The sequence below is a fragment of the Rissa tridactyla genome, chromosome 6 (genome assembly GCF_028500815.1).
Source record: "Rissa tridactyla isolate bRisTri1 chromosome 6, bRisTri1.patW.cur.20221130, whole genome shotgun sequence".
NCBI classification, from domain to species: Eukaryota; Metazoa; Chordata; class Aves; order Charadriiformes; family Laridae; genus Rissa; species Rissa tridactyla.
This window is the reverse complement of record NC_071471.1, coordinates 50,074,144-50,099,034: the sequence shown is the minus strand read 5'-3', so window position 1 is coordinate 50,099,034 and position 24,891 is coordinate 50,074,144. Positions and strand designations below refer to the sequence as shown.

The 24,891-nt window shown below is 44.2% G+C and overlaps 1 protein-coding gene across 11 annotated transcripts in view; it reads left to right on the top strand.

Moving 5' to 3' along the window:
• LOC128910838 (neurotrypsin-like) overlaps positions 1–24,292 on the top strand; it is a 30,451-nt gene extending 6,159 nt beyond the window's left edge. For 7 of the 11 annotated variants that reach the window (XM_054204678.1, XM_054204677.1, XM_054204675.1 and 4 more), the window contains exons 3-16: positions 1,000–1,045; positions 1,918–2,154; positions 3,492–3,615; positions 4,333–4,508; positions 5,022–5,169; positions 6,001–6,179; positions 6,592–6,733; positions 7,821–8,023; positions 9,018–9,159; positions 9,430–9,632; positions 10,192–10,270; positions 10,519–10,641; positions 11,178–11,458; positions 13,130–24,291. In XM_054204678.1, the coding sequence (XP_054060653.1) occupies positions 1,000–1,045; positions 1,918–2,154; positions 3,492–3,615; positions 4,333–4,508; positions 5,022–5,169; positions 6,001–6,179; positions 6,592–6,733; positions 7,821–8,023; positions 9,018–9,159; positions 9,430–9,632; positions 10,192–10,270; positions 10,519–10,641; positions 11,178–11,458; positions 13,130–13,440 (2,394 nt within the window). In that variant the 3' untranslated portion in view covers positions 13,441–24,291. Of the gene's footprint in view, positions 1–203; positions 1,046–1,877; positions 2,155–3,491; positions 3,616–4,332; positions 4,509–5,021; positions 5,170–6,000; positions 6,180–6,591; positions 6,734–7,820; positions 8,024–9,017; positions 9,160–9,429; positions 9,633–10,191; positions 10,271–10,518; positions 10,642–11,177; positions 11,459–13,129 lie in introns of those variants that run through there. The other 4 variants (XR_008466888.1, XM_054204670.1, XM_054204679.1 and 1 more) reach the window with 4 other exon arrangements.
• The last annotated feature ends 599 nt before the right edge of the window (positions 24,293–24,891 follow it).

Here is a 24,891-nt window from a genome sequence, read left to right as displayed (position 1 = left end):
TTCGCTTCCACGTTTCCAGGGAGGAGTGAAGCTGAGAAGCAAAATTACTGCATTTTGAAGAAAAATAGAACCATTTCTAATAGTTAGTCTTCCTTATATGTAGAGCTCTGTTCTGTGAATTAGAGCTCCTTGTTCTACAAAAGTATTAGAAATGTTCATATAGAAGTATTTAGAAATGAATTAAACTACCAGGAGCTAGCAGAAGCATGTGCAATTTCTTCTTCTCACTATGGGTCTGTGAAGATCTTGCACCTGCCTGCATACCGTGTAATGGTGTTGAAGTGGAGATCCCTATCTCTCAGCCAGCAGTCAAGTTATAACCACCAAAAACACAGTCTACAAGAGGAAATGCAGTTTTGGGGCTGGACAGGATGCTGGAATTCTGGGTGCTTTGTTTCATATTTTTTGTTCTTAGCTATTTAACCCCATTTGGATAATAACACTAGAGGCCATATCATACTCTCATGTTTTAAAAACAAAATCCTCAAAAAGCCTTGTTGGATTTTCTTCTTTAGGTGTTTCCTACTTTGTATACAGATGTTTATTGCTATTTCAACAGGGATTCCTGGGGGCATCATCCCATCACATGGACACATCTCTGTTTGCTGCTGTGGCCACAGATGGCTGGCCCTATGCATGGAGAGAGAATAAGTGGTTATTCATTATTTTTCTTACTGGTAACAATGATTTTCCTCTAGCTTTTCTTTCCATAGGCATCTCACTCAGGCTTCCAATTCTATTGGAAAAGAACAAACAGGAGCTTGTAACATAGTGCCTTGATCAAGGGTAAATCTCTGCAGGCCAGTAATTATTCATTTTGTTGTTAGTGGGCAGAGCTGTGATTGGATTTGAAGAGGAGCAATGGGGAGAGTGGGGAAGAGACTGGTTACTAGGGTGTGTTTGCCTAAAGCAGCAAAAGGCCGAGCTGCTTTTAGGACATGCCCGTGTTTATTTCATCGGATAATCATCTCTCTGCTTTTGCTCTGTTTCTTTTCCCAGGCTTTCCTGGGATCTCAGCCCAACCAAAACCATTTGCAGAGTGCAGGTAAGAACAAGAAGTTATTAATTCAGTCATCGGGCAGATTCTTTCCTGCAGATCTGAGACCATAGGTACGACAAACCACTGCTACCTGGCGTTCTTCCTTTCTTTCCATCACTTCTTCAGTCTTTTCTCCTGTGTGCCTCAATGTCTGTTTATCTCCTTCCCCAAAATGGCCAGACTGCTTTCTTTTCTTCATGTCTAATAGTTTTGCAGTTCCCTGCTCCTCCCACATGTCCTTTTCCTTTCATCTCTTTCTCTGCCTCCGTCTTTTTTTGCACATTCACATTTCCTCTGCTCTAACATGCTACTGAATTCTCATATGCCACCCCCCGCCCCTGGGTCCCAGTTGAGGCAAAGCGCATGGTGTGTTTTCTGGACACCTACCTGTAACTGCTTCTTATTTTTGTACCTTGCAATTAACCTTTAGCTGTCACTTACCCCCTTGGGGCTTGGCAGTGGCTAGAAGGCAAATAGCATGAGGCAATGTTTCTTTGTACCCTTGTTGTTTATCCTATGTGCCTTTACAGCAGAAGGGTTTTCTGAAAGTGTTGCCTTTTTTTTGTTTATTCAGTGAACAGGGCTATAACTGTTATCCATTTATGAGTCTGCTTTTCCCATGTTACAGACTCTAAAAAGCCCACCCTCACACAGACTCGGGTTCTGTTTTCCCTCTTTCTTATTTCAGGGTCATGAATGGGGAGTTTTCTTCTTTTGTTAAAGAAGAAATTAATTGCATGCCAGCTGTGGCTGTATTCTACCTTAGAAGCCTTTTGATTTTATAACTTAATGTGTGAACAATGCTGTATTTTTGGCCATTTTAGTAATTACTCCACAGATGCCTTAAGTGATGCTAACAGCTCCCTTCCTGTGCCCAGCATCCAGCGTGTGTGGTGTCGGACCTCTTGGGTATTACAATGGGTCGCTGGCAGTCACTGAGGCCGGGGCAGCGTGCCTCAACTGGGCAGAGTTCCCCGATTACGTTCAGCAGTACCCAGACCGTGGCTTGGGAGACCACAACCACTGCAGGAACCCAGATGGGGGAACCACACCCTGGTGTTTCTACCGGCTTGCGTCGGGGGCCATCGGCTGGGCTAACTGCGACTGTAACCAAGGTAAGGGCTGCTGCGGGTCCCTGTCAGTGCCCAGGCTGCACCGTCTGGGGGGGCGACTCAGGCCAGAAACGTGTGCTGCACAAACTTGCAAGCAGGAGGTGGGACACCCTGTGAAAGAAGCACAGTATACTAACTGTCCCGAATTGTTGAAATAATTAGGAATAGAGGCTAGCCTGTGTGGGAGAAGAACGTCTGTATATAGTAGGGGGTGGATTTAAGCTGCTGTACCCATAATGCTTTGTATAGATGTTTTTATTCTCATACAGGGAGATGACTTTTTTTTTTACTGTTAACTTATGCCACTTTGAAAGCAGTTTAAGTTATGTGGAAAACAACCCACTACTGCTCCTTAAGTGTCTGTATCAGAGCTCTCCTCCTGTAATTACAGCAGTTCAAATACAACAAGGAAAAATCTTCTGTGGTTAGGTTTGTAAGTCTTCCGTAGCAAGGTAGGGTATAGGCTTACTTTAAAATTCCTCACAGTGCTGACACAAAGACTGCTGCTTATTTTGAGGCATCCAGGGGAGCTGAGCTCTCTCAGTACCCTGACTCCAGTGCAGCACTCTTGAAAATGTTCTGTTTGTCCTCCTGTTTTCTGACCTTGTTCCCTTTTCCTGCATTTTGCAAAGCAGGTAAAGCATTAGTTTAATAAATAAAATGACAAAGTCTTTTCCCTTGTCAGTGGAAGTGTTCTCAAAGACAGCTTCATTAAAGGCAAGGACACAACAAGTGTAGTAGTGCTGTGTGCCTGCATTGAGGTACTACAGACAGAGGTGTACCCCTCTGCCAGTACATAACTGAGCGAGATGTGCTTTCTAAACAGTGGTAGTTGTAGTTGTAGTGCAGTGAGAATTGAAATGGCATTTACATTGGCACTCCCTTTTCTTAAAGAAATTAAAGAAGATTCATCTGCTGTGAATCTGAACCTCTAGCTGTAGCAACAGTGACTCATAGGTGAGGTGATCGATAGAAAATAAATCAGTAGAGCATCATAAGAATTAGAGAGCCTGCCATTTCCATACACCTTTTCAAGGTGGCATGTAAAATCACTCCCATTCCACAAAAGGAAAATCCTGGAGCTGCGGCAGAACCCGAGTTTCCTGCTGATATTGCCATGGGTTTGAAATGGATGTAGCATCAGCCATTCTCCCAAGCAGCCATTGCTGGATCTGGCAAGATGCCACGACTGGCACTCCTTCATACAAGTCACTTCAGTGACAGTACCAGCAAAACAGGGATGAGAAAATGCAAGTGCAGTTCATGACCAAGACTTGCTGGTCTGAAACCTCAATCAGAAGATAGCAGCTTTTTTTTTTTTTTTGCTTCCCTTTTGGAAGGTGCTGTGCGGTTGGCTGAAGATAGTAGTGTGGAGCTGTACTTCAATGGACTCTGGGGCACCATCTGTGCTGACCACTGGACTGACTGGGATGCCAGTGTTGTCTGCAGGCAACTAGGTCTCAGGTGGGAACCTCAGTCTGGTTGTGAGAGTTATATGCTCATGTGGCCTTGGAAATAACAGCCTCTCTGGTTACAGTCCCTCTGGCATAGTGTGTTGGTTGGGGGAGAGGAGTTTGTTCTGTGGGCTCATTTCCCACTTACCAGTGTCCTTTCCTACTGTTTTCTTTCCGTGGCTATGCCAAATCCCAACCAGCATTTGCAAGAACTCTTTAAAACAATAGTTTCTTCTTGGTGCTCCAGGGTGTGGTGAGTGAGCTGTGAGATTGTATCCCCTATGTAGTATTACCATCTGGAATTTGTGTAGTGATCTATTAGAAATTTTGAGAGTGTAAACCCTCTTTGGGAATCTGGGATTTGGACCTTCAAAATTCCAAATAGCAAGGGGATAAGGCCCACAGAGAAGGAAGAAGGTGATTCAGATAGTTGGATGTTTGAATCTGTTGATGGGTTTGTTCATCACTCTCAAGTGAGGGTGCTGTTTCTGACCAGATCAACTTCTCTGCAGTAAGTAAGAAGACAAAATGGGTTAGATGGTAGGAAGTGCTTTGCACTTGCTTGTGCTTTTTTGTTAGACTGTAAATAGCCACCCCTTTATGCACTCCCAATCAACTGGGCTCACTGGGATGTGAAATGCCACAACTGGGATGGTGAGTCACAAGAATGGAGGGGAACTTGTAAATCAAGCAGTACTATGAGGTTTCATTGCTTTCTCTGTACCAGTGAGATCGGCACAGCTGGGAAGAAGAGTCATCCCGGATTGTGGCCTGTTCCCCTGCACCTGCAGTCAGCAAACTGCCATGGGGATGAGAAAGCCCTGCTGCAGTGTGGCTATCGGGAAGCTGTGTCAGGAGCTTGTAACCAGGGGAGTGCCATGGTAACGTGTGTCCCTCCAGAAGGTAAATCTCCAGGGGAGGTTCACTCCCTGTTTCTTGTGTCAGTGTTGCTGATAAGATGTAAAATCTAAGGTTGGGAAGCTGTGGAGAGACAATCACTGGAGCATGTTCATCTTTCATCTGCTATACAGATGGTTATCTTCCTTCCAGTGGAAAATTATCCATCCTTTCCCAATCCCAAATACTCAGAGAGGGCATAGTTCTATGATCATTGAAAGATGGCTGTTGCTTATGAGCACATCCCCTTTTTATCAAACCAGGTTTTTGTCTGCAGGTAGCAAAGTCCTAGTCACTGTAGCATCCAGTTAAAGAGCCAGCCCTGGACCAGTGGCACCCATACTGTGGGCTGCAATCACAGATGCTTTGGGGGGTTTTTAGAGAGGAGGATGTAGTAGAGTGGGACACGACAGCCCAAGACCTCCTCTGGTTGGTGAATGGTTCTACACCCTGAACTGCTGGATGTGCTGTGTCTCTGTCTTATTCTGTTGTGCTCTCTCTCCCTTTCTTGAAGCACAGGTGTAGGTGCCCCACTGCGTTTAGTTGGGGGAAAGGAGAGCTTTGAAGGTCGAGTGGAGGTTTACCATGATGGCAAGTGGGGTACCATCTGTGATGACCAGTGGGACGACCGGGATGCTGAAGTAGTTTGTAGGCAGCTGGGACTCAGGTAATTTCCCTGCTGTACGTCATGGAGTGGTAATAGAGGCAGGTAGAATGAAGAATGTGAGAGCATGTCCTTTCATGGTAGTACCAGCCCTTTCTATGGGAAATGTACAGAAACCCTGGGAAAGATAATTCTGGACTGATCATCCTATAAAGGGATTTTGTACTTAATTCCTGTCAGCTTTATGGGTTTATGCTGTGAGGGGAAAAAAAAAAAAAAGTTGGTGCACTCCTGTCCGAGATCTGTTTGTGTTTACCCCTGTTCGTTACTTTTGTACACATGTCCTAATGCAAATCTTCTTGTCCTCAGTGATAACTTGTCATGGTGATTTCCATATGTGAACTGCAGTTGTTTACTTGGTTAAATTTAAATACATCCAGTTTCATTGACTGCCCTTACCCTCTTCAGACAGGAAAGCAAGAGAGAGCACCTTGTTCTCCTCTATGCCATTCAGCACTTAACATGGGAGCTGTTGTATACTGAGCATTCTTGAAATTCAAATCAGTACAGAATTGTTTAAAATAGGATGTTCCATTTTGAGATCCCTTCAACTTTGGGTTTTACCTGTTGCTGAGATTGAAACATCATTGTCCACAGAACTCCCCAGGGGTCTGAACTGTTCATGTTGTGGGCACATTTTTGTTATGTGTTAGAAGGTCTTGTTACAAAACTTTCCAATAAGGTATTTTGGGTTAACAGTTGTTAACACCACTGTGTCCGAAATACAGATTATCTATGGGAGGATGCTGGCTGAGTCCCTGTGCAAGGCAGACTCTGAGCACACAAGACTGTGACCTTCCTTACTGTGAGTTTATGTGTCTGTACCGTTTGCAGTGGGAACCCGAAAGCCTTGTCATGGGCTCACTATGGGCAGGGATCTGGCCCAATCCTGCTGGATGAAGTGGAGTGCTCAGGCAATGAACTCTCACTTGACCAGTGCAAGAAGAGTGACTGGGGACAGCAGAACTGTGACCACATTGAAGATGCTGGGGTCTCCTGTGACCCTTTCACAGGTACAGATCTACAGCTCTACGCCGGTCAGATGTGGTCTTACTCTCATATTACACAGCTTCCTCAGCAGATAGCTCCCTGGCTTCAGGATCCCACAGGGCTCCTATGTATGGCTCCCACAAGGGCTGCCAGATGTGGAGACAGAGAGCAAGCAGAAGGTGGGAATGGATCAGAGCCAGACTTGGTGGTGTTCCCATTGCTTTCCACAGGTGGCATGGAAAGGCCGAGGTGAATCCTCCCCTGACAGGTGGGCATGTTTGGGAGCAGTGAATGTTTGGGTTTTGAGTACCCATGGATATCTGTGTCTTCGATTTCTTTCACTCATGGTCTGTACAGAGACTTCAGCAGTGGGGCACAGGCAGTTTGTTTTCACCCCTGCTGAGCGCTGACCTTTCCTTCTCCCACTCCTTGCAGAGGGCACTGTCAGGCTGGCTGGTGGCCGCAGTCCCAGAGAAGGCAGGGTAGAAGTTTATTACAATGGAGACTGGGGCACAGTATGCGATGATGGCTGGACAGACCTCGGTGCCCAGGTGGTCTGCAGGCAGCTGGGCTTCAGGTAGGACTGAGAGCATGTATAATGTCTGTGCTCCCTAATTTGAAAGATTAGATTCCATCCCCCTTCACTGGGATAGGCTGGACCTTACTTTCTTCAATGCTGTCTTTGTTAGAAGGGTTATTACCATCATACAACTTTCATTCAGGAAAGATTAATAGGTATCCACACTCTTTCCCGGGGCGGGGGGAAAATAAAAATCTTTATTATGTCTTGCCTGGGTCTGTTTTGAAAGCAGGTAACAGGTTTGATACTGTCTTTATGGACCCCTCACCAAAAAAGAAAGTTCTCTCAATATACCTTAAATTTCAGCACTGCCACCTCCTCTGCTCTGTCAGCTGAGTGATATCACTCAGCTGCTCTGTCAGCTAAACACATCACCTGCTTCAGTAGCTGAACAAAGACCATCAGGGCAAAAAAGAGTAGTATTAGCAATTTTCATAATGCTTTTCTTTCAGACCGTTGCTGAACTGTTGTCCCTCCAGGTATGGTTTTGTGGAAGACTTAAAGCAGGATATCCAGTTTTTTTTGCGTATTTTTTAGTATGAGTAGGGTATCCTTCTAGAATTTCAGTTTTATAGACTGAAGAAAAGACTAAAATAAGGTCTTCCCTTGGAGTTCAGCTGCATACTGTGTTTGTCATCTCTTGTAGTGCCCAAAAGTTTGCAACTTTCTGCATTTCAGATCCAGGTAGTCGCTTCCTATAAAAAGAAGTAGAATTAATTAAATATTGGTATTTTTGATGCCTCTTCTGCTAGCCCCTCCGCAAATTGATGTACCTGGTGTCATGTCTGCAAAGCAGCCTCTGTGGTATAGTTGGCCATCTGTGCTACTCTGACTGTGCCTTTGACCAGGCACTAGAAAATGGACTGGTCTGAGAGGGCCTCCATGAAAACTGAAGCTGGTGAGATGTGCAAGATGCTTGGCTGCCATCCTTTGTGTCACTTAGTGGTTTAGGTCAGGAGGCCACTGATATCACAGCTGAGCTCTGCAGGGGAGTTTCCCTTTGGGTCTGAGCTTGGGTCCCTCTGTGGGATTAATAAGTTTTAATGAATCTGATGTTACGTTATGTTCTGTTTCCTTCCTCTAGTGGTCCTGCTACCCTGGCCTCTGAAGGGGACTATGCTGCTGGCCAAGGCTTCATTTTACTGGATGATGTGGCTTGTGTGGGGACAGAGCTGTCCCTCCTGGACTGTCCCCACAGCAACTGGGGGCAGCATGACTGCTCACACGCTGAGGATGTGGGAGTCCGCTGCTCCCCCGAGAGCAACACAGTCATGGATGGCAGCCTGGGTAACTCGCCTTGCCTCTTGCCCTGGACAGTGGGGAAGTGTCACCTGCTGGTCTGTTCCTTTGGACACTGTGGCAGATGTGGGAGTTTTCTCTGTGCTGTCTCAGTGAGGGGGCTGCTTTTTGAGGAGGACTCTTAGGAAGGAGACCTGGCTGTCTTGGGGCTCCACCAGGCGTATGGCCAGGCCTGCAGAGAAACAAACTGAATCGTGTTGTCGGTCTCTAAAACAAACCCGAGGGGCTGAGGAACGGTGGCTGCCTTAGTGTGCCCTTGCTCACTTATGAGATGCCTCAGCCCCATGTCTGTGGGAACATGGGAACCCTTTAATTAGGCCTTTTAGGAAACTGGTGTAGTTACATTAGTGTCGCACCTTGCCAAGACAAGAGGACTTCAGATGTGAGGGGCTGTTGTGTGGAAACTGGCACTCTCTTGTGTGGATGGCACACTTTTAATTAAAATTGTGAATGTATTTCAGGTTAGAATAATTTCCTTTTTCATATGAGGCCTGATACTCTTTCCTTTTCCTATTACAGGAGACTTTCCAATTTGTTAGATATTTTTAATTGAAATAGATGGCACCCAACTTTTTTGTTTTTCCTAGGTGTAGAACTCTTCTATTGCCTAGAATATAATAGTTTTATAATTTAATGGATTTATTTCCAAGGCACGTTTAAGCTTGTCCACTCTTGGCGCAGGAGTTAATAACTTTCATTCTGTTCTTGTTCTCCTCTTTACTCAGCTTTTGGAATATGATCCACTAATTATTTCCAGTATGTATTAAATAAATTAATATGTATGTAGTCTTCTGATTCATCACAGAGGTGAAATGAGGGACGTAGTCTTCATATAGAAACACTTTTTGTTTCTTTTTTCTTTTTCTTTTTTTTTTTAAGCTTGCTGATATCTGGGATTCTTCTTTTCCTGAAGAACCCAGGTTCTGGGTACCTCACACTCTGGTGTTTTTGCTTGCAGCAACCCATCTGTTTTCTGCTGCAGGGCCTCCTGTGCGGCTGGTGGATGGAGAAAGCACCAAGGAGGGACGGGTTGAGGTATTCCTGAATGGGCAATGGGGCAGCATCTGTGATGATGGCTGGACAGACAGAGATGCTGCAGTAGTTTGCAGGCAACTGGGATTCAGGTAAGAGCTCTGGTATGTGCATCTTATGGATAGAAACAGCTCTCAGGGGATCGCTTCTTTCTGGACCTGGGGGCTTCGTTTCTTACTTTTGGCATATCTGCATATGCTTGAGGGAGTAGGGTCCCATTCTCACAGTGCCTTCAGCAAGTACTGTACTACTGTCTGCGTGTAGAGGGACACATAAATATTATTTCTCTTAAAATGTGCTGCTGCATCACATTCGCCTGCCTCCTGCTTGTTGTAGATTGGCCACCCTCTCTCTAATTGCAGTGGTACAGCAAAAGCCAGGCCAATGGCTTATTTTGGTGAAGGCTATGGGCCCATCCATCTGGACAACATAGAATGCAGTGGCACAGAGCACACCCTGGGGCAGTGTGTCAGACCTGACACTGGGATTCACAGCTGTTGGCACAGCGAGGATGCTGGTGTGATCTGTGACTATGTGGAAGAGAAGGTCCAAGACATCAAAACAGGTGATGTGCCCCTTTCTTCTAAGCAGAAATCTGAGGCTCCAGCTGTAGTATCTCTGCATGCTTTTATGCTTTTCCCCTGTAGTTCTTCTCTTCTTTGGCTGAAACTTCACCTACAAAATAAGCATGTCCTGTCCTGCACCTCCTACTTTTTCCTTGTTTTCATTGTCTCCTCTTAGGAGCACAGGGTGCTCCAGAATGAGGAGCTCCACCCATGTCAGGTGGGTGCCTGCAGAACTTCCCCACAGCCAAGTCACTGTACCCTTCCTTAAAGCCATAACCATGAGCAAACTTTGGGGTTTAGAGCACTGAGGAAATAGCCGTAGAGGTCCCATTCCTGGTGTAAGACTACAGATACTGGAGGTAAGCACCTCCACCAAAACTTGAGCAAAACTATGGGATCAAATCTTCTATGTATTCCCTATGCACAACGCATCGCAGTCTGTTACTATGAGGATTAATGCTCTCGGGGAAGGCTAATGGTATTTAGCTCTGTGACAGCAATTCTTGATACTAGCAAAGCTGAAGGTATCTACTCAACTGCTCTAACTTTGCTGTGCAGGTCCAGAATCTGGTGTGTGTGGGATGCGCCTGCTTCACCGTCGCAAGAAAAGGATCATAGGGGGAAACAAGTCTCTCAGGTACTACCCTGTATGTGCCGGGAAAGCCAGAACTGGTTCCAGCTTTCCTACAGGCTCTGGAAATAGACTGGCAAACACTGAATACATTCACACATTTTCACTGGTGATTTTTGAACTTCATTTGAACCAGTGGGCCCATCTAGGGGAGAATGCACACCAGCTGACCCCAGATGAAGCAGAGTGGATGGGAAAAGAGGAAAACAGCTCCTCTGTGAGTGATGCCTATTATTCCTTTGTTTCTTTTTCAGAGGTGGTTGGCCATGGCAGGCCTCACTACGGTTGAAGGGTTTTCGTCGAGATACTCGGCTGCTGTGTGGAGCAACGCTGATCAGCAGCTGCTGGGTAGTGACTGCAGCCCACTGCTTCAAAAGGTGTGTTTGTGAGTGGGAAGCCCTGAGGGATATTCAAAGATGAGCAAGATAACCTTATACAAGGCTATCCTCCCATCCCAGTGGAACCACATGAGCAAAGTTTCTAAAACAAGACCTTCAGGTTATGATGTGTGTGATCTTGGAGCACTTCTGGGGATGACTCAGTATAGGCTTGCTTTATCCTTCACTGCTTACACCTGCCCTCTTAACTTTGAGGCTTTACAACTTAAAGGCATCCAGCATTTTGCCATTCTTCAGTGCTTTAAGGAACTGTGAACTCAAGGTCACATGCCTTGCAACTGTTGTAGACCTTTTCATAGGGGAAAAGAAAAAAAGAAGTCTAGTGCACAGGACACCCATTCACCCCAACAGCTGGCATTATCACATCTGCTAAAGAGTGATAGACACTGGCTGGTAGCTGGCACTGTTTTATCAGTTTGTCAGGACGTGGTTCAGTCTCACAGCAATTTGAAACTTGTGCGAGTCTGTTTCTCTTCTAGTAGGATTATCAAGACCTTGAGTGTCTTTTTCTCCAGGTTTGGTGTTGATGTGCGGCGCTACCTGCTGCGGGTGGGCGATTACCACACAGGTGTAAAGGATGAGTTTGAGAGGGAGCTGCCTGTAGAGCGGATCATCCTCCACAGGAACTACTGGGCTGGCAGCAATGATAATGACATTGCCCTGGTCCGGATGCGGGGCAGAGAGGGGCACTGTCTCTCCTTCAATCACCACGTTCTGCCTGTCTGCCTGCCTGACAGGAAAGAGAAGTCTGACATCAACAGGCAAGCTTGCATCATCTCTGGCTGGGGAGACACAGGTGAGTGATGAGGCTTTGAGGAGGAATAAAGGTAGGGAAGTCTGGTTCAGAAGCCTACACAGGCCATTAATTTATGGCACAACTCAAGGCCATGTTCTCACTGCTCCTATTGTCTGTGCCAGCACATGGTGGCGAGGTGAGGTGATTTTTGTGCCATTGTGTTTTCTTCTGATTTTGAGGCTTCTTGAGCATGCCCATGGTGGAAGTTTTGTTTGCCATAGCATCCTTCTGAAGCTGTGGGAGAGAGCAATGCTGCTATCTGGTCACAGTCCTCTCTTTCTTCCCCCTTCTACACGTTTGCCCACAGCAGACCCCTTAGGCAGCAGCCTGTGCAGAACTGGTGAATAAAGCCTATGGGAGGCCCCCATGTTTCCATGACCTCCTGCCTTCATGATACTGTAGTAGTGAAGTGGAGGCTTAGAGGTGGAAGGAACCTCTCTCAGACAACCTTGCTTGATCTCCCTGGGTATTGCTGCAGGGACAGTTGAGCTCTGAGGCTGGTTTCTGCAGTAGGTTCAAGACAGCCTGTACCTGTCCTCTTGCAGCATATTGCTATGGAGCTTCCTAGGTAAAAGGGAGCAGGGAATATTCTAGGAAGTATTCATTATTAAATACTTAACACTCTCAAGGTGATGTTTTAAAATGCTGGGCTCAGTGGAGTCCTGACATGCATGCATTAGCAAGGTCTGGAGACAGCTTTGAACTCTAAACAAAGCTTTATAACCAGCTGTCCACTCCTCCCCCATTTGGGGCTTAGAGATGCAATGCAGGGCTTGGGGCAAGGAGGCCTTTCTGGGGCTGCTGTCACTGGAGCAAAGCCATAAGTTCTGAAAGACTTGTTGCCAAAAGGCAAATAGCATCAGGAGCTTGTCTGTTGATTTTGGACTTACCCATCCTTCACAGCTGCTACCCCAAGTGTTTAACTGCAAATATACGTTTTTCTTCAGAGTGAGTTGCACCAGGTGCACGTGTCACTTCAGGGTGTCTGGAGAGGATCAAGGAGAAACTTGGCCATGTAACTCCATTAAGCTGTACTGGGACTTAATGGCTAGAATCCCTCCCACGCATGAAACCCAGCTTTCCTAGTGAGAGGTGCAGTTAGCTGCTACCTTGAGAACTTAGCGTAAACCTTGGGCACAGAAAGGTCATACTCTCATATAGCATGAGAACGTTATGTTCTGACTAACTCTGGGGTAATAAAGAGATTTGAGCAGAAACAAAGCTGGCCAAAATGAAATCAGCTCCCTTTGAATAATATTTGGACGTTTCTGAAATTCTCTGAGGAATAAGCACTTCACAAATATTACTGCATTTATTCTCTTGAGAAAACACTGTCCTTGTTTTATAGAGGAGGAAATGGAGGCTCAGAGAGGTGAAATAAATTGAATGAGGTTCAAGTTACTTGTTGGCAGAACCAAGAGTAAGACTCATCCTTTGATGTTACCTCTTTCTCCAACCTCTTCCCCATTTCTTTGATCTTAAAGCTCTTTTTTGTGGTTTGGCTTGGCAGTACTGTTTTCTAGTGGTTCAGAGATGCTGAGTTTGGCCTATTTCTGTGCCGCAGTCTTGACATTAAATGTATAAACACCTGTTTTTGTGTGGAGCACCATTGCTCTAGGTCCCTGCTGTTGTCTGTAGGTGAATTGGTCTGGATGGTCTGTTCTGTTCCAGGGAAGTCCTATTCAAGAACCCTGCTGCAGGGGGTGGTGCCTCTTCTCCCACGGGAAGACTGTGAGGTTCGTTATGGGCAGAAGTTCACCAACCGCATGATTTGTGCCGGGAATCTCTCTGAAGAGAAACGGGTGGACAGCTGCCAAGGTGACAGTGGAGGGCCGCTCATGTGTCAGAGATCAAACGGACGATGGATCATTTTGGGGATCACTTCCTGGGGTTATGGCTGTGGTCGGAAGGATTCCCCCGGTGTGTACACAAAGGTCAGCAAATACGTACCCTGGATCAAGAAAGTGACCAAGCTAAAATGAAAATATCTGAGCTCTAGGAACTTCAGCGTATGGTCCTTTTGCCCTGCAGCAGCAGAAGGCTTTGGCTTCTGGCCTGTGACTGACTGATGGAGATTTTTCTTGTCATTGGACATTGGGAAAAGACTTTAATGTAGAACTGGGAGGAAAAACAGTTAATGGCTGATTCTTTAAAGTCTTTGGTTTCACTTTAGTCCATAATCTCTGAGCAGAGAAAGCAGGTGCACACTGGTAAGAATGATAAGTCTATGTTGCTCTGACTATCTGACTCCTGTAATGCCATCACACTTGTTCCTTCACCCTGGCACACAGAAATGGTAGAAGTGGAGAGATACCCGCCTCTGTAAATCTGTTCCCATTTTTGTATGTTTGCATACTTGAACAATGCTGCAAGGAGAGGTGAGATGCTCAGAAGATAGCACCAGGCTCTGGCATAGTGGAAGTCCTCAGATATTTTTTCATAACAGCCCTCTTCAATTCCAGGAATCAGAAGATTTGACCTCAGCTGAGGAACAGGCCAACAGTTGGATTTTTTTTCCTTCCCTGTTATGTTTTTAGGGAGAACATTCTCTCTTCTGAATAGTAGGTCTGCTCCCATATTATCCCTTTTAAGTGTCTGTCCTTGCTAAGAGATGCTTGTCCCTCCTGCTGTAATCCTGTATCACACATTTCCAGCTGCCAGATGCTATGGTTTTATTGCTGCTTTCTCAATATTAGTGGTTCTTTTGCGTTTGTTCTTTTCTTTTTTTTTCTTCCTTAAAGCAGCATCTCCTAGAATCAGTCATTGGTGTGAGAGTAAATCTTCATTTTTAAGAGACAATAGCTTTCTTGCCCTTATGATTACTACGAAGAACTTAAAAACATGACCTCAAAAAGCTGAATATTTTTCTTTAAATCCAAATGTAGTGTTAATCTCAAACATTCAGGTGTTGAATCATGATTTAACAGCACTGTGGGGATTTTCTCTTGGTACCTCATTCACCATAGCTATTAGCTGCCCTTTATTTGTGATGTTAGTCTCTAATATCTCTGTGTTCACAGTTCTCCCATGAAACATGGAAATACTCCTGGGATATAGATACACAACAAACACAGGGAGTGAGTGATTTACTTGAGGTGTAAAACAGTAAGTGTGCTGCAAAGCAGCTTCCCACTTGCCCAAAGTGTGTCTTGTTCTTGTACCCTCTGGGCTATGCTTCTTCTCTTCTTTGCACTATTTTACTTTTCGTTCCTCTCAGTGGGAGTAAACTGGCTTAACTCGAGGGTGTGCAAGCAGTGCCATCAAGCTGTAGTTCTCAGCCTGAACAGAAATAATGCTGAGAGAAGGCAGAGGTTATTGAATACTTCAATTTCTTCCTTCCCTCTCATACAAACAAATGAATAGAGTTTCCTCTTAGGCCTTAATCAATTTTGTAAGTTAATTTATTATTCTTGAGTAGGTAGAAAAATATAAAAATAGATAGAAGGGCTAAGTGCGTTAGCAGTTTGCAGTGCACAGTGTTATCTTGCTGTATATAGACAAGCCAGAGAGAAGACAGGTCTGCTCAGGAGTAGGGGCAGAGATTTGACGTATAACTAAAGACCCAAACCTGGAGTAATAATAGAGTGGGACACACGGAACTTGTGCCAGGTGTGCATGTTTGGGGTTCGCTCATGCACTGTCGGGTAGGCAATGACTGGGTCAGGCACTGCCCTGCTGTCTGGAAGGTCTGCACTGAAGGCACTGTGGTGCTCAGTACCTAGGTATTACCAGGGCAAGAACAGAAGGCAGAGCACAGCCTGCAGATTAGCAATGTCATGTTACAGGGCATGTGGTGACAGAGCCCTAGGAATTGCCTTGGATTCAGTTAGTAGTGATCACTTAAAGCTTTATTTGTCTTCTATAAAACAGCTTATAGAAGGTGCTGACCTGGCTAGGTGGCTGATTTTTGTGTGTGAACGCTAAACTAAACAGTTCAATTTCAAGGAATTATAGAACAGTTGGGTTACCAATACTGCAATGGGAACTTTATTTTAAAAACAAATTGTAGGAATCCTGACAACATGCAATGTCAGAACCCCTGCAAAGTGGCCTTTGAGTCAGATCGGGTCTGTTTGTGCCTCTCCTCGAGGGGCTGAATGTCTGCAGTGCAGCTTGTGCTGATATTGGGGTTTGAAGTGCCAGGCTCGATCCTTGGGCAGCGCTGTGCCTGGCTCCACGCTGGCTGTGTTGTCCTGCAGCTGCTGGCAGAGAGTCCCTAAGACACAAGCTGCAGACTGCTCCTTATCTCCCAGGAATTAAAATGACAGGAGGACCAAGGGCAATTATGTTACAGACCTCTGGTTTTGTGGGGATTAAATGCCAAATTCCACACTGGCAGCAACACTACCTGCCTGGGAAACATGGAGGGATTTGGAGTTTCTCTTCAGCCTTCCCCTAATCAGCATGCTACAGCAGTTCAAATAGAGTTTCTGTGCCTTGGGTGCTGTCACCTCTCTAGTTTAACCTGGTTTGATCTTTCAGCTTATTCCCATAGGCAACAGGCAAAGAAACACCCAAAGGACTGAAGCTATGAGGCTATTTCCCTAAGCCTACTTAACTGGTTGCCATTCAGGGGTTAGAATAAATTACCGTGTAACACGAGTGAGACACAGGCCTGGCATTGTCTTCTGAAATTCCCATGTTCTAGGCCAAAGTATTTCTTTCTCCTATATCTTGTTACCAGGAAAGCTGTGAGAATTCTCGCAAAAGTAACATCCCGTAAGTCTTGCATGAGCCAGGAGGAGGGAAGGAAGTATCTGATCTCCTTCGCCTAATTTTACACCTTACTGTAGGGAAGCCTGGCAATACTCTCCTCAGTTGTCCTAACCTGCTTCAAAGCACCACAATTGCTCTTTACTGTTTAAACTGGGACTGTGGCCCAAACCAAGCTGGAGTGCTTTGTCACTGAGGCTTACTGGAACTGCCTGGTTGGATGAGCGGCACTCAGCCACTCTAGGACTGTATTTTGTACCCAATATTGGCCAGCGGCAGATGTTTCAAAGGATAATATGTGTGAGTTTGTACTGAACAAGTTTTAACAGCCTTTCCTTTTGAGGAATTTTGTTCTTGACCCATTTAAATTAATTACTTGCATTACTATTATTATCGTTAAAAACAGAAGTACAAGTACTCAGTCCTCTAGGTGCTGTACAAACGTTATGCACCATCCTTTTGTGATTCTTTTTTTTTGTAAAGCATGAGAATTTATATCCCTAACTTTTAAAAAAACTATTTAATGTAACCACCCTTCACCTTCCGTATAAATGTTTAATCCCTTATTTAATCCAACTAAGCTCTCAGCCTCAATATTTCTGGCAACAAGTACCAATATAATTTTATTCTCCATAGTGCATCATTTCTTTTTATGGTTCCTGAATTAATTGCTTTTTGTTTTCATTGAATCCCATCTGTCCTTGTCTTCTTGGCTATGAGAGGAAATAAGGGTCCTGGCTTTATATTCTCTGTTGTCCATTACTCATTTTCGAAAACTGTGGCTTCTCTGTCTCTCTTCAACCCAAACTGTCTGGGTATCTGAAAACATGCTGACTGTCTCTCCATGTCTTCTCTTTCTGCTGGATCTTTAAGCTTTGGTAACTAGAACTGAATGCAGTTTGCCAGGGAAGGCTGTGCCATCTGCTGATTATTTTCAATATTATTTTCTATAGTAGGCAACTTTGTGAATGTTGTCAGCACAGTATGTGTATTATGTATGTATGCTGGAGCTAGCTTTAAACTTGCTGGTGTGGTCTTGGTGGCAGCCCAGCTACAATGGGATGAAAACCCACCAAGGTTAATTCCCCTTGTGTCTCAGGCAGGCGCAGGAGCTCCTCTGAGTGCTGAGTGATTGCTGTAGGTATGTCTGGGGAGCGTAACACAGCTCTGGGCAGGGAGCACCTGAAGAGATGTGTAGAGCTTTGCCTTGGCTGACATACCTATAGGGCTGATACAGTCCATCTTCACAACATTAGTCTGTTGGATAAGGCTAATGCACACACACTATTTCCAGGAGCTGAGAGCTCAGTCACTGCCGCTGGTGGCTGCTCTGTGCCATGTGGATGCTGCGAAACAAGTTCCCATAGCAGTGTGGCACACACTGGTTATGTGGGAAATGGAATGTCACTATGACTGGCTGGGAGCATTGGCAGGAATAGAACCATGGCTATGGTAAGGGTCTAAGGAGCAGCTATTAGTGCTCCAGGTATCTCTCTTTGAGGGAATACCCCAGTGCTATACAAAGGCCGACGCAGTGCCGGTGTCTTCCTGACCTGCAGTGCCTGCGCTGGTTCCCTTATCAGCCCCGTCTTGACACCAATCCAGGCTTTGGCTGGCTGAAGCTGGATTAAAGATTTCTCCCTTTCCTTTAGCTGAAGACTGTTGTGATGATTTCTATGAATTATGTTATATGCTGTAATTAATCAGGCAGCTGTTTATTAACCTGGACAGGATGTTGATTACCCTTGTAATCCTTGTACCCTTGTAGCAGAGAATAACAGATCAGTTCCTCAAAGGTATTAGTGAAGGTATTAGTGAGGAACTAGGAATGTGGGTATTTACTATCATCTCAACAGGGACCTGCCTGTTGTCTGTCTTCCTTCCTTTCTGAACGCAACATCCTGAAGTCTCTTCACCCAAAAAAACCTGCATTGATCTATCAACCACTTGAAGACAGATTTTTATGTGTATATTCAGCAATCAGATGAAAGCTTTTGAGAGATGAACTGCACTGTGGTATTTAACACCATCTTGATAGACTTGCTGGGAGTTTCTTGCAGCTAGGGGGAACTGAACGGCCCTTGTATGTAACCAGCTTGGGACCGCTCCTTGTGGAACAAAGCACCGTGACCTGGATGAACGCACATCTTGTGGGCTGTATTTTTATGTGGTAAGAAAAATACTTAATTCCCCGTATCAAGGAGAAACATTTGGTTGTGTAGTAGCCCACTCAGTCCTATTAAAATCCCATTCTACAAACCCGAGGCCAAGTACCTCTGAAATCAGTCAAGTGCCAAAACTGTCGTGTCCCCTGGATCAACACCAATGGCTCACAAGGTATGCTAATAAATGGATTATATTGTGATTGTGTGGGGTTCTGTCTTATTTTTAATAAAGGAACCTGTTCCAAGAGCAGGTTTTAGGATTTTTTGCAGCACCGAATTAAGCTAATTAAATTTCTGTATTAATGTTATTTTTAGAGCAGCTTTAACGTGCTAAAGCATGTTACAAAGTCAGCATCTTGTTAGCTACCTTTACAATGAAATGCAACAGTTCTTCAAATGCCACATTTTCTGGCTATTTGGAACAGGTGCAGATCAACTCATTACACTTAAAACTTAACAGCTTCATAATTTGTTGTTATAGATGACCTTTCTATGCTACCTTTGAACAACCTTAGTTTAGTCTCAGTCTAGGATTCATGTGTCACCACTACAAATGAAAGCCAACCTCTGGAAAAGGTAAAGTGGGAGGAGTGAAATGCAGTTTGAATGAGACACTGATGCAAGAATACTCTTCTCCCTCTTTTGCCCCCTGAAATCTGCATTGCTGTATAAAAAGTCTGGTTTGAAAAATAGTTCAGCTCCTTGCCAGGTCACTGCTACTGCACTGAATTGCCCAAGTCATTAGGGTTAGACTGGGGCTTGGTGTAGCCGATGCCTGCAGACTCCAAGTATTACAGTATGTAAGTTTGCGTGTGTGCTGACTCCAGCCTGCTGCTGGGGACTGATGTGCACCCACTGAAGAAAGAGCTGCTCGTGACCTGCCTACATCTCCTCTCTTGCTTGTGCAAAACTGAGAGCTCATGGCTGAGGTTTTGTGAGAATGGACAGCTTGTGGATCAATGGGGGGAAGCAGAGCACAGGCATTTTAGATGGCCTTTCATGTGTCAGCTCGCAGTGTTTCACCAAGTCAGTTCTGTGATGCTCTTCTGTAGTCACTGCCTGGGGAAGAAACAAAGTTGAAACTGTGGTTAAGGTTACAAGCCTGTCAAGTCTCGTGTTTTGGTATTAAAGCCCTTGACTGCTGCCTTCATGTGGGGAAATGCTTGGGAGGAGTGTATGGCATGAACCTACTCGTTTCAGATTGCCAGCTGCAGAGTACCTGGCTTTGGACTTTGAAACTGAAATATGTATCAGGAGGAAATTGGGCTTTACTTCATGCAGTTTTATAACTAGGATAGTTACCACATTCATTGGGAGAGAGGAAGGCAGGCATTCAGGTATCACCACTGACATTAAAAAAAATTCTTACTAGGGCACAATTTCCGCTTTCTAATGGATGAAGACAGTGTACTGCTCAGATAACCTTGGGTTGCTGGGCTGGGTGCTGTGCCACTCTTAAACTGGCATGTCTAGAGGGAGTACCCAGCATTGGTAGGAGGTTTCTATGGGATTGTGTTTATGTGCAGAAGTGAAAAGAGGAAGCAGAGACAGCAAAATGGATCTAAATACATGAATGATCCAGCTACAGTGATTTATGTTTAGCAAACCCCTTGGATTTAAGAGGTGCTGATGGAGGACAGGAGTAGAACAGACAAATTCAAACAAACTGGTGAAACCCTGGTGCACCACTTGATCTTCCCCTCTCTGCTTTTCAAATCCCACACATTCTGCCAGAAATAAAAGGCACCTTTCTCTTCACAGATTTTCAAAATGAGCCTGTCTCTTGAAAGGAAGAAAAAACTGCTTTGGATGTGCTTTACCAAAAAGAAGCTGTGAAGCTGTGTTGCTCTGATGTCAGATAAGCAAAAGGTGGTGTTTCTTCTATCTGTTTATATCTGTTCTGGCCTTCCTACAGATATCAGGGCTGCTGTGGCTCAAAGGGCTGAGCTGGAAATGGGTGTAACTCAATGCTGGGCTCATGTTCAGTTGCTGCCCAACAGAAGAAATGCATGGGCAGGACATAAAATTGCAGCAAATTAATCCTGCTGGGAAGCATATGCAGAGCATGCTGAGATTCCCAGCCCGTGCCAGGCATGGGGCTCAGGAACCAGCAGCAGGTACTTGCCAAAGGCTTCCATGAGAAGAGGTCATGCAGTGGCTCGCTGGCACGTTTGCCTCTCGTGATGGCCTGGACAGTGGGCCCCCCTCCCTATGAAGGTAGGGAGTGTGAGAGAGATTTACTGTGGCAATGTAACTGGACAACTCAGCTGAAACCACTTTAAAAGTTTATACTTCTCTTCTACTGAACAAAACCCCTTCAAACACCACCACTACCACCACCCTCTTCATTGCAGTTTAACTAATCTGCTCTGCTTAAAACTGAGCTGTATGCAAAGAAGAAAACGTGCTTCTAAATGTTAGTTCCTTCCTTACTATTTTTCCCCTCCCTGCTTGCATGTACAGGCTTGCTGGAGATAAAGTAGGATTACAACCTCCAACGGTAGGATGGAGACATGTGTAAGAGGGGATGAGTGTACTATTCAAACTACTGAACACTCTGAGGTTTTTTAGAACCAGTAACCAAACACACCACAGGAAAGCTCCTTTGCTTCAGGTTTACCACTTTGCTACCTCTAGCAGGTCTAAGAAGGAGATTCTGTGATTCAGCACAACTATACTGAGGTCTCGGCAGAAACCCTTTTAACTCCCCAAATATTTAAACTACAGCTATGTTGATTAAGACTTGAGAAATCTTTATTGTCCTACAAGGCTTGTCTTTGCAGTTACACAGGTTTAACAATTTGCTTAAACTGATGCAACTGTGTTGTTAACACCTGGGGGGGAGGCACTGTTTGAATCATATGTCTGAAGAAATAAGCAAAGAGTGTGCCACTACTCACTAAATTCCTATTCTATATAACCATCCTGAATAAAAATAGGTTGCTAGATTCAACGCTGAATTTGATGACAGAATTACCCAAATCTACTTTTCTTCCCTCAAGACGACACGGGAAATTACCTTGGGAAATGCGTTAAAGTTTCAGATGGTTAGTTTTACTGGATTTTGTCACAGCATTTTGCAGGCACATGTCTGAAAATGAAGATCTGCCTAAAAAAGCTAGTAGCCTTTCAGTCAGCTCACAAAACAACCAGCCATCAGTACCTGCTAAGGACCAGTCACATTCCTAGAGAGGAGAGCTGAAAATAGAAGCAGTGGATTTAATCTGGGAATCCCCAAGTCTCCTAAAAGAGGAGGATCCCGTTCAAATAGCTTGCCTCCTGAATGCATCGGGGGTACGAGATCTGCAGGTAAAATAGAATGAGACAAACACTGTTTACCTATAAGCACCCAGATAATTTTAAGGATCGACTGATTTGTTTTACAGAGCATCCTGAAATAGGTCCTACTTGCTCAAGTAAGTAGGTCTAAAAAAAAAAAAAAAAAAAAAAAGATAAAATCTTTTCTCCCTCACTTCTTACAGAAACAGGAAGTGACTGAGAGGTGTTATCGCTGTATCTAGCAGCCCAGGTAATTTTCAGGCATGGTGACATGCGTAATATTTTTGTTAGTGTCTCCTCTTTCTTACACGAAAGGGGCCAGTTAAACATATGTAACTCAGAAAGCGCTGACCCTTACCCACGCTCATGAGCACAAAACTTGTCAAGGTGTGTTTTCTTAAATGGAGCACTGCTGTGTGGTTGTTGCAACCGTGCTTTTTGTAAGAGACAACCTTATGTTGAATTGACAATTCAGTTGAAAATTGAACCTCCCATTGAATTCTGGTGGGAGATAGAATTAATTAAATTTTTTAAAATAAAAAACCTTGTATCCCTAACTCCAAGGTTAGATTATTTTTCTGAGAAAAGGCTCTGCAGAATACATAGGCTATTTTACTGCCCATATAACATTGTACAGGGTTGTTCTTGCACTTCAGAATCACCTTTTCTTAGCAATCTATTATTCCTACACTTAAGTACTAAGGTGCCTAATCTTTATATTTTGAAAGATTTAAGTGCTGGGAGGCAGCTATAGTGCAGGTTCATCCGAAGAAGCAGGTTTCATGGCATGTAGAAAGCTTCTGCTCCTGGAGAGGTAAGAAAAATCTACATACAGCTGGGCAAAGGTACCTCTGAGTTTGCTGGATTACTTCATTTAGCCAAAATCTGCTTATGTATATTGCAGAATAATATATGTTGGTCTTGACGTGAATGAATGGACTGCCCCTGTCTCCCTAACAGTGAGCCTTTACTTAGCAACTGACTGTACCCACAACAGCAAATAGAGAAACCTGACTTCTACAGCAAAGACATGTTGAGAGTCAGCTACCGCAGCACTTGCATCTTTTTTTCTGTGATTACCATTTTGGATTTCTAAACCTGTAGATTGATAGAGAAGAAATGTCACATTTAGAAACTTTCCTTGATTATTTTTTGGCAGACTGAAAATAAGCCAAGAAACTTATGTTTTGCTTAATACCTGCATCAAAAGGAGCTTCTCAGAGTATTTAGGAAGCTTTAAAGTATATAACATTGCTAGTTAGGCTAATACGCTCTCTAGACAAACTGATTTATCAATTGCTGAGTCTCTGTAAATGGGGTATCCGACCTGCTCTCTAGCCAAAGATTACTGATTACTGCTTTCACAGTATTCTCACCTTAGCTGAGAAAATGTCCAAATATGCTATCGACTGAAAAAAATAGGACTTGCAGCATAACAGTTGTTTTCCTGCCCCTCTGAGAAATGGAGAACATCTCTTTCCAGTTCCTTTTAGCTTGATGCTATGCCTTTAATTTATCTGTGAACTTATAGTGCATATTAAAGCCTGCCAGAATGTCAGCTTTGGTAATGGCAGAAGAAAGAACAGCATGAAAAAGAAAACAAATGCTCCTCCAGGTTACTGTGAAAGGAAGAAGAAAATATACTTGTAATCTATGAAATACAAGATGCCAGACAAAATATACTCAGTAATCCTTGCAGGCATTAGTATCTATAAATGGCATCTTAAGTTTTCTGAAGAACATTAGTTGTGTTCATACATGTAGTCTTAGCCATAACTGTTGTTTTCTGCTTTATAACAGTAATTTTAACAGCTGTTGCAAAGTGTTCCCTTACTGACTCCATTTACCATGTATGTATGTACCAGTCACTTACTTCACAAACAGTGAATTCACTTTTGAATAAGGCTTTAAGATCAGGCATATGTTTGTATTCTATAAGATCCCAAAGAGAGAACCTTGGACACCATCAGTTCAAAGTCTCCTGTGGAAAGGATTAGTCAAAGATTGGAAACTGCTCAATCCAAATTTGTTTTCCAGAGCTTGTGATTCCTCAGGGCAGCTTTGCTTTCAGCATCCCAGTATGCAGTGTCTGGGGGAGCTCTGTGCATCTTGCGCAGCCACTTGTCTAGTCAGAAGCAGAGCAAGGGGAACAAGCTGTGTGCTGCCCCTCCTTTTGTGCTAAAGCAGTATTTGCTCCATCTGTTCTACGGGCACAGTGTTGTTGAAATAAATAACAATGGTAGTTTGTTGTAATGTCTCTGGTGATGTGTCCTATCTATTATTAACAGCGATCAGTATATTGTGAAACACTGATCTTCTAGGAGGAACAGGAACTTAAGATACTAGAATTATCTGCAGTTTGCGATAGTGTCATACCACAAGAAACTGTTCTTCTGCACATCCAATGTATTACAAAGACATAGGGCCATATGTGTGCTTTAAAAATTTGCCTTTGCTTGTCATTTCTGAGTGCGTTATCACACGTGAAAAGACAATGAAATCTTTGCTGAGTCAAAATGTAGCTGAACAGCTGGGTCCCGCTGCATCAGCAGTGATAAAGTCTCTAGAGTGCTTTATTTTGTTACGGAGTCTATGTTAGATTCAAGCCATAGCAAGGATGTGTTTTACTTTCCATGCGATCAGAAATAAAACCACGCTGGATATGACTTATAGACCACCACATGACTCACCAGTGAAAAGCAGACGCTTCTGGGGTGCAGTGCAGACTCTTTGATTTTTAGTCCCCAGTGAGAGCTTAAGACAGGAAACAAATGTAAATGTTGCAGTTCTGCCTCAGGGTATGTGTGAGCCTTCATACGTGTCTCTCTCATGAAATGTTGCATTCTGAAAATCGTGTGTAACAGAGGAAGAGGAATTTTGAACAGCAATTTCCTTCCTCTGAAATAAGAGAGAAGGAAAAAAAAAAAAGTACATCCCTGTAAGGGAGAAACCATCTTAGTGGCAACCTTGTAATCTCTGCAGGATTTCTTATTGAATTTCTTTCTTCCTAGCAGAGGACTGCTGAAATTGTCAGATACTATTTTTCATGGTCTCTTCAGCAGCGACTGTTGTTTTTGTCTGTTGGGAGATCCACAAAGGAAAATACATGCCTGTCTCATGCAATAAGTTGGCTGGAAAAAAAATGGATGAGTGTTTATGAACTCCTGTGCCTTTCCAACCCATAGCCCTGAGGACAAGGAGAAGCGAGGGATCACACCTGCACTCCCTCCTGTTGGCCAGGGGAACAACAAACCCAAGTCTGGTCTGCGCAAGCCA